Below are 13,253 nucleotides of genomic sequence, written 5' to 3' on the forward strand. Positions count from 1 at the left end.
GTGGTTTAGGCTCTCTAACCCACTGCCTCTCCTCTATGGTTACTAGTGATAACAGCTCACACTTACAGAGATGCTGCAGCACTAATTCTTTTACGTATAACTTCCCATTTAATTCTCACAACATCTCTTGTTGGCAGATACTAGCATTTCCCCCATTTTATAGATAAGGGGAGTATGAAGCACAGAAAGGTTAAGTATGTTGCCCATGGTCAGTGTCAAAGTGGTCAAAGCCAAAGTCTGAAAGTAAGTGGTCCTCCTTCAGAGTTTGCAATTGTAGCGAATGCTGACAGTTCATTAAAACTCGACCTGGGAAGTTCTGTAGTAGATACGTATGATGCAGGACCATGGAGGAAGGGGCTGGGCAGCTCATTCTGGTGGTGTAAATGTCCGGGGAGGCCTTACCAGGTGGTGATGGAAGACTCTCCGAGGGAAGCAGGGCTTCCTCGAATGTACCGCGCGCAGAGGTCCCTGGAGCAGCCTCTCCCTCTGATCCACAGATGGTGCTGCTGCCTCTCTTGTCGCCTCCTCTGATCCCGGCTCCTGCTGCTGCTCTGGCCTGAATTCCACCACCAGGTTTACAGTCCACTCCTTTCTTCCATGCCTTCTCTTCTGTGTCAGATACATACTGCCACATTCAGAGTTTTGGTTAGCTTTCTATCAGTATTGTTTGTGAGGTTTATATTAACATTTTTAGTTCTAGGTCATTCAGTTTCATTGCTGTATAGTACCCCATATTCTGAATAGATCTCTTGATTTTATATCACTGGAAAATTAGATTGTCTCTCTCTCTCCCTTTTTTTTTTAAACAATACAATACTGAAACAGTGCTACTATGCTTACATATGTCTCCATATGTGTGTGTGCCAGTGTATAAACCTAGGAGTGGACATCCTGGATCATAAGGTAAATGCATCTTCAGCTTTACAAAATGCTTATAAATTTTTGTCTAAAGTGGTTATTCTAAGTTACATTCCTCTACATGTGTCTGGAAGAGCATAGAGTGTGTATTTTTCTCTCTCCAATGTTTTATGGTCATGAAATCTCAATTGGAAGAAGAATTGATGCTTTTGAATTGTGGTGCTGGAGAAGACTTGAGAGTCCCTTGAACTGCAGTAAGATCAAGCCAGTCAATCCTAAAGGAAATCAGTCCTGAATATTCATTGAAAGGACTGATACTGAAGTTGAAGCTCTAATACTTTGGCCACCTGATGTGAAGAACTGACTCATTAGAAAAGACCCTGATGCTGGGAAAGATTGAAGGCAAGAGGAGAAGGGGACAACAGAGGATGAGATGGTTGGATGGCACCACCAACTCAGTGGACATGAGTTTGAGCAAATTTTGGGAGATAATGAAAGACAGGGAAGCCTGGCATGCTGCAGTCCATGGGGTCACAAAGAGTCAACACAACTTAGCAACTGAACAGCAACAACTACCATTTAGTGCTGACAGAAGTATTACCTGATCACTCCTGTGGTATTCTTCCCCTAAATCCGTAACCCCAGCCTAACCAGGAGAAAACACTAGACACAAATTGAAGAACATTCTACAAAATACCTCAGGAGTGCTCTTCAAATGTGTTGTGGTTGTGGAAAACACGGAAGGATTTGAGAAATTGTCACCGATCAGAGGAGACTAAGGAGACAAGGTGAATAAATGTGATATGTGTCCTGGAACAGGAGGAAGACTTTACTGTAAAGGCTGCAAATTTGAATGAAGTCTGTAGTTTCATTGATAGTATTACACCAATTTCAAGTTCATAGTTTTAATAAATGTGCCCTGGTTACCATGTAAAATGTCAGCGTTAAGGCAACCTGAGTGAAGGAACATCAGTACTGTCTTTGCTGCTTCCAGGTGAGGCTAAAGTCATTTCAAAACAAAAGGTTTTAAAAATTCAGTGAAGTATGTAGAATAAGTATGTATGTTCATATGCTTCATGTGACTGGGTAAAATGTCAAAAAATGAAGTTTTAGTATTAATTCTACAGCAGAACTTCCAGTTACTCCATGTAGACCTGGTACAGTTTGGGAGCTATGTTTTTTTCTGTTTTTGTTTTTCAAGTTGCTAATTTATTTGCAGTTCCTATGTCTTATTGAAGTATTTCATTGCTGTATACTGAAGAAATAGAGGTCTCTTGAGGGTTCATGCTTTTTTGTTTTTAACTTTTATTTTCAGAATTTCTATGTGCTAAGCACTGTACTTTTAAGATATACAATAGTTGTTTTTTACCTTGAGAGATGCAAAAGATGGTGTCGATTGCTTTTCTGCTGTAAAGATTTATGATATACTTTCAGTAATAAAACCTCATATCAGTAGACAAACTCTAAATCTTACATATTTACAGATCTTGTTAGTTTGTCAGTTTGCTTTTAAAGCACATGGGTCATTCATACTTACAGTTTCATACCTGGTGTTGATACTTGTAAAGCACCAAACCATAAGCCCACATACCCACATCCCTGTGCCTGCGTGGCATGAGCTCATTTTCCTCCTGTGTAACTAAGATGTCTTTTCATACTGTTCGTGGAGTTCTCATAAAGAAAGCTGAGTGCCAAAGAATTGATGCTTTTGAACTGTGGTGTTGGAGAAGACTCTTGAGAGTCCCTTGGACTGCAAGGAGATCAAATAAGTTAGTCCTAAAGGAAATCAGTTCTGAATATTCATTGGAACGACTGATGCTGAAGCCGAAGCTCTAATACTTTGGCCATCTTATGCAAAGAACTGTCTCCTTAGAAAAGACCTCGATGCTGGGAAAGATTGAAGGCAGGAGGAGAAGGGGATGACAGAGGATGAGATGGTGGGTGGCATCACCGAGTCAATGGATATGAGTTTGAGCAGGCTCCGGGAGTTGGTAATGGACAGGGAAGCCTGGTGTGCTGCAGTCCATGGTGTCGCAAAGAATCAGACATGACTAAGTGACTGAACTGAACTGAGACTAGATGTCTTCAGAATTTTGGTTTTGAAATAGAATATGCAGTTAAAGAATATAATCTGTTAAATTGTTACTCATAAGTAGTCTTTAGACATTGTTGTGCCATTTTAACGGTAAAATCTGTATCCTTAAAATTGTTTTAGCCATTGATTCTTAAGTATAAATGAAAGAAGTAAGATGACTGTAGGCTCATGAAATTTTCCAATTAGAAACCACACTAATATTTAACCCAGGCTATAGTTATTTAAGCACTTTTGCTTTTGTTCACCTATATATTAAGTTTTATATAGTACTAAAATGTATAGATTTTTAAAAAATATTTTACAAATTTATTTTTGAATGGTACCTGCAATTTTAATCATGTTTAAAGCAATCTGTGTTCATAAACATTTGAAAACATGAGGGTTTTGGGTTTTGTTTTGTTTTGCTTTACAATGTTTAACATTTCTCATTTGGCACTACACTGTATTTTTTTTTTCCTTGTTTGATAATATTGGAACTCACCTTTTAGACCTCTGTTGGCTCCCTAATTCCTAAAATTGTAAGTCCATATTCCTTGGCCTGAGCCTGTGAAGTCATTCACAACTGTCCCTGGGTGGCCTCTTCAGCTGCATCCTCACTCATTCTGCTTTTCCAGCCTCCCCCTTCTCACATGGCATAGTCTCCCATAGATTTTGCCTGCACCCATGGTTCTCTCTGCTCTCTACTTATCACTCCTCACCTGGACCCGTGACAGACAGCAGCCCCTGGCCTGATGTGAGCTGGCTGAAGACCTACCATTCTGTATTCCACAACACTTGTTAAGTCACCCATCCATCACAGAATTTCTGCTTTGTCGTAGAACTTAAACCTGCTTAGCTGTTTCTCTGTCTCCATTGATACTCCATGAAAGAAGGACGCTGAAGTGTTCAAGACCACCTGTGCAGGCCAATTTAATTGTAAAATGTCATCCACATGAAAAAATGGTCTACCTTTTCCCCTACTTCCTCCCACCTACCCATCCCACACCCCCGTATGCAAACCTTAGAGAGGGCCTGCCTGCCTGAGGCTGTTCCTAAGACAGTACAAATATCCCTCCTCAAATTATTTAGTATTCTCACTTTATTATATAGCTTTAGTATCACCAGTAGTCTTCCATTTGTATTAAGTATATTCTTTAAGATTTCATTGTTCTTAAATAACAAAGGGCCGGCAGTTATTCACATGTGAATCTTTTTTAGTGTTTTCAGCACTGTTTGGGGCTTTCACTTGAGGTCAGGAAGGGTCCTGGCTATTTCAGACAGTGAAAAAGTTAAAAAACATTTTGAATGGCAGGAACAATGGGCTAGAGCTAACAAGATGTTGTAGGCTCCTCATGAAAGAAAATGCACATAGTATCTCTGCTATAGAGAATTGTGGTTATAGTTGTTACCCCTAAAAATCATCAGATCATGATCTTGAGCATCAAATCATCAGGATCATCACCTGAGAGGGTAGTCCCAGGATTATAACCACGAAGGGCAATGCTATTTACAGATGAAAATTATTCCCAAATTCTATACAACTAAAAGATAAATATAAATTTTCTTACCAAGTTATTTTTAACTTCAAGACTGTACTGTGTTTGCACAATATGATAAACACTATTTGTTGAGTCTATTTGTCGTTATTCCTACTCTACATAATGTCTGCTATTAATAGCAGAAGAGCAGAGACTCTCCCTGGGCAGACTTCAAAAACTGAGAATAATTTAGGGTCCGCTTGAGGCCTGTGAAGTGGAAAAAATTCCCTTACATGATGCATATTTCATACTTATATTGTTTACCACTTCTAAATTTAGAGTGGCAGTTTGATATCAGGGGTTTTAGCCGAAGGAACTTTGTGGATGGCTTTTATTTAGGTGGAAAGTTTTTAAAAATCAAAGGAAATAAAATCATTATAAAATTTTTTGCTTATGATAGCATGCTTAATTCCAAATCCTGTTTCTGTAAAGTATCAGTTCAGCTAATTATCTTGTAAATATCCCTTTAAAATGAAAGTTACCAGTCAAGGAATCTTTGCTTAAGAGAGGATGCAAATGAATCAGGTGAAAGTCGTTTCCCCAAAAAGTGGTTATTGGCTACCTCTCTTAAAATGAATTCTGACTCATTAATTTTCCTTGTGTTATCCCTGGCTTTGGATATGAGTTTGTCATCTGTTGATCTTGTGACTATTTTTAAATTAGAATCAAACATTTTTTTCCAGTTGACATCATACATACTAAGGCTAAGAATTGTATATAGCATGGACCAGAGGAGCCTGGCAGGCTACAGTCCATGGGATTGTAAGAGTCGGACATGACTTAGCAAGTAAACCACCATCACATATAATGAAAAGATAAATATTTGTTATTTGGATATGTTTAAGTAGAAAGTAAGATACATATTTATATAACTTTGTAAGAAGATGCTTTGCAGGCCTAAAACTTAGTGCTTGGTAGGATTTTATTCGTGGATTCTTTCTGTGCCTTTCCATTTTTAATTCCTTTACACCGGAAGTCTGAGCTTTTAACTCATTTGCTGTCTAGACAAATGAAAGCAGCAGGGACTTTGGTGGATGTCTTGAAGTACACTGTTATGTAGGTTTGTGCTGAAAAGAAGCCTACAAATATCATGGAAGTTAAACAGTCACTGTGAGGTTGTTCTTTTTGTGTATATATGTCAGTCAAATTATTGGCTCAATTCTAATATCAACCTCAAGGTGTATTTGTATCACATGTCCAAAATGATAGTTCTGAAATAAGGTTGGAGGGTATGAAACGATTTTACAGTGTGTTTCCAAGGAGCTAAGCATCTAATGAGCCTGGGTGCTTGGCCTCCGGAATGGTAATTGGAAACAGAGGGCCAAGAATTCATTGCTAAATTTTAATGGCAATCTCAGTCATTTTCATTAGAGCATTTTTGGTAAATATTTAGAAGTGTTTGCATGTGCTGGCTTACTTTGTATGGTGTTTGCAGCTGTATTTTACTGTAAAGCTTATAAATTCAGTGACACTCATCAGTGACCGGTCAAATCCTCCTCTCTTCAGCATTGTCCTTAAGAAAGTTAGGGCCTAGTTGGAGAGAGAGAAAGAAAAACTACATGCCAGGATTTCATACTCAATATTCTAAAAAGGAGAATAGACACTATTTCTGCTTTTGAAGATAACTGACTTTTTTAAAGACCATTGAGCTGGCATTTTCACCTGTGCTTCAAACCCATGGGAAGTCACAGTGAGAAATCATTAACTGTATCCTATTAAAACCCTTAAACAAGAGACCTGAACTTGTCTCATTGATTGAAATATCTTCTCTGTTTCTAATTCAGTGTTTATCCTCATACTCTCTTGGGGCTCTTCTGAGCAAGAGATGCCCAGTTCATGTGAGGCTTAGCAGTTTTCTACCAGTGGCTGATATAATACTGTCAACTAATTGTATTAAGAACCATAGCTGAGAGTATTTTTGAGTTGATCTGCTTTAAAAAAAAACACAAACCCACTTATTTAATTAAACAAGGGAGTAAAATTTTCTGACTTATTCCCAGTTCAAGACAGTAAGACATCACCAGTATTGACTGAATTTATCCTTTAGCAAGCTGACTTATTAGATAAACTGAATACCATCAAAACCAAAGAGGTCTCTAGATGTAGTGAAGTCATGATATATGAATGTAAAATATTCTTAGGAAGGATCATGTACAATTTGTATTTATATTTATACTTAATGTTGTATGCCTATTTTATATTTTGTAGAAATTTAAAAATTCCTCTTGTGCTCCTTTCTGGCACTCGTTCTATACATTCTGTCATCACTGCCCTGGCCCATCATGTTGAATCAGAACATATCTTTGCTCTATGTTAATTCATCAGTGTTTCTCTTGTCGGAGTCTGATAGGATTGTTACTGCTCTCAGGTGGCATTTCATTCTAAGCACAGTGAAATCTCTTGTACTTGTCACTTAGGTTAGAATGAAAATTTTACATGGGCTGAAGGTGGAAGGATGATGGTTACAGAGGGGCAAGTCTTTGTGGGGAACTATGATTTAAATTACATTTTAAAGTAAAACAAGCTTTTCCCCCAAAAAAGCATTGATTTTCTAAATATAAACTAACCATTGATAGTAGGGACTGTATTATTTGGGGTATGCTGGAAGTATTCAGTATTCTGAGTGATGTCAGATATTGAAAACCCAACTTGATAGCAAGACTTTATCAAATCAGATTGTCATGGCAAAATACCGAATTTACTATGCATGAGCATATGAAGCCACTGCCTTACCCTTCACTCCCTCAGTAAAGAGGGAGGATGCAAGGAATGCTGTGGGGCAGAGGGACTCCAGCCCCTTAAAGGAGTCCTCCCTGCAATTACCTTGTCTGCCAGTTCCCAGCAAGACAAATGGAGGCACTGTAGCTTGAAGGTGCCTCGCTTAGAATGAGATGCAGGAAGGTCTCTCTGTTCTTTACAGGCATCATAGATCTGATGGTACTTAGAAAAGAAGAATAGAGTTGGTGCCCTGCTGACTAAATTGTCCTCTAGAGGGGTATTCGTTACAGAGCTTCTTTGTTAACTAGGCTGAATGTTTAAACCACTGTTGAACTTCTTTTATTAACGTGTTTTAAGATAGCTATACATATGGATACCCTAAGTATCTGCAGGGCGGGAATATTTCCCTGTAATTTACATATAAAAGTTACGTGTGTGTATAACAGTAATACAGAAATTATACCTTTTTATTACTCTTCTGTTACACTGAGGTGTAGTCAGCACTGAAATTCTGATGACTTGTGAACACTAAGAAAGCCACCGTTTTTATATTTTTCTCTTGATATTTCTTTGATCAGCTTGTTGAATAACAGAAATGTTTTTCATGCCTTTGCAGCTTGAATGAAGCTCTCTTAACACCCATCCGTGTCACTTTTTCAACCATAACAGAATTTTAAGGGAGAACAGGGAAGGAATTTATAGGTAGTGCAGAGAATTTTTAAATTTTCCAAGTAACAGTTTGTTTTTTATGAAAAAAGATTTGCATAAAATTATTTAATTTCAAATAATGATTTTTTTTTAAAAATTGAATCTGTGTCATCTTTTCTGTTGAATTCCATATTGTAGTATATTAGAAAATAATGATTTTATATCTAGTTACCTACCAGTTTTTTTTTTTTTTTTCTTTAAAGAAATCATGAAAGGCGTATTTCCTCCCAACTGATTCTTACGTGATGGACCCTTATTTATGAATAATGCACATTTGTTAGGTAATAGGTGTCTGTACACAGAGCCCACCACCCATTCTTAAGTAGGGGCTCCCTGAGTTAGTCTGATACCGCTAAAGAGGAGAATTCTATCTGGCGCCCAGTCAGTGTTTTCCAGACAGGTATGAATGTGGAGTCATTCCCTGTTCCTGGTGAAGCCTGTGTGCACATAGGTCACCATGCATTTCGGCTGAGACCTGTCTGTCCTCCTCCTGTTTCCCCATGGAAGAGGCAAAGACATGAGAGGCCAGACTAGATACAGCAGGTCAGCACTGTTTTCTATAAGGGCCAGAAAGTAAATACTATAGGCTTTGAGGGCCATAGTCTCAATGCAGGTCTCCATTGTGGCCCCAAAGCAGCCATAGACAGCACTTCAGAGAAATTGCTGTGACTATAAGATGTCCTAGTAAGATGTTACAGGACCCTGAAATTTGAATTTCAAATATTTTTCATGTATCACAAAGTATTACTCTTCTGATTTTTTTTTCAGTCATTTAAAAATGTGTGGCTTATGGGTGGAGCCACAATAGGTAGGATTTAGTTTTAGTCCTCACATAGCTTGCCATGCCCTGCTTTGTGGAGCCCACAGGTGTGCCCCTTTGCACTTTTGTGAACTCCCTGGAGGCTCAGACGGTAAAGCGTCTGTCTACAATGCAGGAGACCCAGGTTCGATCCCTGGGTTGGGAAGATCTCCTGGAGAAGGAAATGGCAGTCCACTCCAGGACTATTGCCTGGAAAATCCCATGAACAGAGGAGCCTGGTAGGCTACAATCCATGGGGTCGCAAAGAGTCAGACACTACTGAGCGACTTCACTTTCACTTTATATCAGGTTAGGAAGGGAATACGTTGGGGATAGGTACTTAAAGAATTATTCAGGACCCAGCTATCTTCTACACCTGGAGAGAGGCCAGCATTCACCCTGCAGCAAGAGGAATGGGTGGAATCCTGTCCTGTGGTCCCTGTCAGCCTGCACCTCACTCCTCTGCATGTGTGTACTTAAGTTTTATTTGGAGGAAGTCAGATAATTGTGTTAATTGCTAAAGTGTAAATACTTCACAATTGCCAGGAGAAATATCAATCACCTCAGATATGCAGATGACACCACCCTTATGGCAGAAAGTGAAGAACTAAAGAGCCTCTTGTTGAAAGTAAAAGGGGAGAGTGAAAAAGTTGGCAAAAAGCTCAACATTCAGAAAACAAAGATGATGCCATCTGGTCCCATAACTTCATGGGAAATAGATGGAGAAACAGTGCAAACAGTGACAGACTTTATTTTGGGGGGCTCCAAAATCACTGCAGATGGTGACTGCAGCCATGAAATAAAAAGACGCTTACTCCTTGGAAGAAAAGCTATGACCAACCTAGACAGCATATTATAAAGCAGAGACATTACTTTGTCAACAAAGGTCCATCTAGTCAAGGCTATGGTTTTTCCAGTAGCCTTAGAAAAGACCCTGTTGCTGGGAAAGATTGAGGGCAGGAAGAGAAGGCGATGACAGAGGATGAGATGGCTGGATGGCATCACCGACTCAACGGACATGAGTTTGGGTAAACTCCGGGAGTTGGTGATCGACAGGGAGGCCTGGCGTGCTGTAGTCCAAGGGGTCGCAAAGAGTTGGACACGACTGAGCAACTGAACTGAACTAAATACTTTCTACATTGTACGTAGTATTTTTCTTGCATAATATTCTTCCTCTGTTTCTACCTGGCTTCACAAAAAGTTCTGAAAGTCTGAACTGAACTGTTGTTGAACCCAGTCATCAAGTTGAATACAATGTTTTATCTGCTGAATATATGCAAAACCATCCATCTCATGTGCCTTAAGTAGAGATATTTATATTAATATATTTTTTTCTCTGAATTCTGAAAACATGATTCTGTTTGTCCCATTTTATTTTGGAGCTCTGATGATACTTTTTCTAGGGGTTATATTTTCAATCACTTGCTACTGTTAGGTTTCTCACTCATACGCTCAATTATATGACATTGAAGATTACTGTGTTTTACTTAGATGTTATTCTTCTTAGTATAAGAAATTTTTGCTTTTCTATAATCATCTTTTTGTGAGGTTCTCATCTCATCAGCTATTCTTTAGTATGTTTTTAATCATTGGCAATTTGGCTGTTAAAAAGAGAAAAGTTAATTGTATGATATATGGTTAATAGATAAACTTTCTAGGAGTCTTGGATCCTCATCCTGAGTTTATGTTGTGACATTTTGGGGTACCCTGAAGAGCTCTAACCAGCTCTGCTTTAGTGGCCCCCTTTGCACTGCCTGGTCTACATTCATTCTTCAGGTCCTAAGCATCTTCCTCCATCAGTTTCCAGAGCCCTAGTTTTAGCAGTCCCAGTGGTAAGCAGTGAGGTAAAATTAAACGATAAAATTGTGTGAGTGGAAGATGTCAATTAGGGTTGAATCTGCTTTACAGACAATACCATGACCTAGTATTTCTGATCCCATTCTGCAGTATTTAGTTCTAAGTTATCAAGACAAATATCTTTTATCCTGCTTCTCAGCCTTTAGGGCTCATTCAGCACCTAGTTCCAGGTCTCATCTCGGTTTGCAGAGTCAGTGATGTGGGAGCCTCGCCACTGCCACGGGCCTGCACTGTACAGAGCTCCTGTTGGTGGGAACCCCATTTGGGACCTCTGTGTCCAGCCGTGAGGTTCTGTCTCCTCTCACTCTGATGAGGGCTCAGAGGACAGTTTTCTCGTTTCTCTTCTCTCCTGTCATGATCTTTGGAGGCGCTGTCTGTCCTCAGTGTTGTAACTGGTAACAGTAACCTTGACTCTCTGACCTTTGTTTTCTATGTCTGTCAAATGGGAGTTTTAATATCTGCCTTAGAGGGTATTATGGTAAAGTTACAGGATCTTAAAGATTGTTTGTTTAGGTTAAAACTGTTACAAAAAGTAAGTTATTGGAGAAGGAAATGGCATCCCACTCTAGTATTCTTGCCTGGGAAATCCCACGGACCGAGGAGCATGACAGGCTACAGTCCATGGGGTCGCAAAAGAGTCGGACACGACTTAGCGACTAAACAACAACAAATACAAACATATACTATACCAGTACTCAGTGTTCACTGCTAGGCCAAATAATATACTTTGGTTGCACTTCCTTCTGGTATGGTACCTCTTGTTTTTCTAGAGTTAATAAACAAATGACTGTTTCAAAAAAAGGTAGTAAGTTATAACATTAGGACTCATTTCTGCCAACATAACTTCAAAGGGATTTATTTTCATCATACCAGATAAAAATACACATCACTCTTCTATTTAAAAGAGAATTTTTGCATTACCTAAAATATCAGAATTTCTTCCCACAAGGTTAGGTTACAGTTAGGTTACAGTTTGGATTGCTATTACATTAGAAGATCATATTTTGAAATTCAGATAGCCCTCCAATATTGATCTTTAAGTAGGAGGATCCAAAGCCTTTAGTTTTTAGTTTACTGAAGTGATCCTGTATGAATCGGGCATTCCATTCAGATGGTAGGTACATCACCACCTAGCATGCTTTTCCTGTGAGTCTTTGACGGGTTTGTTGGACTAGGTGCTGACAGCTTAAAGGAAAGCTGTAAGACAGTTTAATGAAAGGTACAAACTTTTTAGCGATAGAGTAGATCCTATGGATTTAACTTATAAGAGACCTCATTAAAGTCTTCTAATAACAAGTGGCCATGCTCTGAATTTGGGGTGTTCTCTAGAAAAACTCTGAAAGGTTAGGGTTAAGATTTTCAAATAGTGTTTTGAATAGGTATTTGTCCAAATATGTGTTACTCCATCAATGCATGCTATTTCTTTCCTCCTTAGGACCTGTCTGGCTCCATTGATGACCTCCCCACGGGAACGGAAGCAACTTTGAGCTCAGCAGTCAGTGCATCTGGGTCCACGAGCAGCCAAGGAGATCAGAGCAACCCAGCTCAGTCACCTTTCTCTCCGCATGCATCTCCCCATCTCTCCAGCATCCCTGGGGGCCCATCGCCTTCTCCTGTCGGCTCTCCTGTAGGAAGTAACCAGTCACGATCTGGCCCAATTTCTCCTGCCAGTATTCCAGGTATTCATTTCTTAATAATTACTATTTTACTCTGTAATAAATACAGACCTAGTTTTCATCAATAAAAACATACATACCATTATTATTATGTTTTTACTGTTTAAAAACCTAATGATGGGACCATGATTAGAAGTTAGGAGTATAACTGCATACAAGCATCCTAGTTCCTAAGTATACTCAACTAAAGCATACAAGCATCCTAGTTCCTAAGTATACTCAACTAATGAATATAAACACTGATTTAGTAAAATCACCTGTTACTTTCAGTTTGCATGTTTACCTTAACTTACACCAAAAAATTACTTATTCTCTTAGGATATGTTTCGTAGTGATTTTGTTAAATAAGATCCTCTGTTGATAAGGTGAGATTACTGTGGAAGTTATTTTCTACAGTATTTTTAATGTTCATGCTTATCACTGTTTTAATTTGCCAGCATACGTTCACGGCCTTGTTACTTATACAAACTCTTACCTTTTAGTTTTGATAGAAGAAGTTCATGTTCCATTAACCTCTTGCATTAGCTGTTTCCGTACTCATACTCTTGTAAATCTTTTGCTTCCTTTATCATATACTTGGGGTTATTTATTTGTTTGTTTATTTGTCAGTTGCCCCATCCTATTCCAGCTTTCTTTCTTATATCAACCAGCTTTCCTTTATCCATCAAATAGATGTAAATTTTTTTCTGTGTAACTTTTGCTAGCATGATGTAGGTGGCTGCCAGAAAATACTTTTTACTCATCTGTCAGAATTACTATTGAATTGCTGATAAATTTTCTGATAGTTTATTCTGTTATCTTAAAAACATGGATAGTAATTTTTACCCCATCTTATTATTTTGCTCTTTTTATTTTTAAATAAAAGTTTTGTATATGTATATAAACATATAAGAACATATGAAAAATGCTAATTATGAAACAACTATCGAATGAGTACTCGTGGCTCACCATCCAATTTAAGAGCTGGAGTTGTTGTTTTTACCTGTGTGTTCCTTCCTGTCTTCAGCTCTATACCTCTCCTCTGC

At 38.6% G+C, this 13,253-nt stretch overlaps 1 protein-coding gene across 25 annotated transcripts in view; it reads left to right on the forward strand.

Annotated features, from left to right (window-relative positions):
- The window catches only part of ARID1B (AT-rich interaction domain 1B), a 435,290-nt gene that overhangs the window by 295,579 nt on the left and 126,458 nt on the right, over positions 1-13,253 (forward strand). For all 25 annotated transcript variants that reach the window (XM_086318501.1, XM_086318510.1, XM_086318502.1 and 22 more), the window contains one exon: positions 11,988-12,231. In XM_086318501.1, the coding sequence (XP_086174627.1) occupies positions 11,988-12,231 (244 nt within the window). The remainder of the gene's footprint in view (positions 1-11,987; positions 12,232-13,253) is intronic.

Source organism: Bos grunniens, chromosome 9 (assembly GCF_055505025.1).
Source record: "Bos grunniens cultivar Pamir isolate PY7600 chromosome 9, Bosgru_T2T1.0, whole genome shotgun sequence".
Lineage (NCBI taxonomy): Eukaryota > Metazoa > Chordata > Mammalia > Artiodactyla > Bovidae > Bos > Bos grunniens.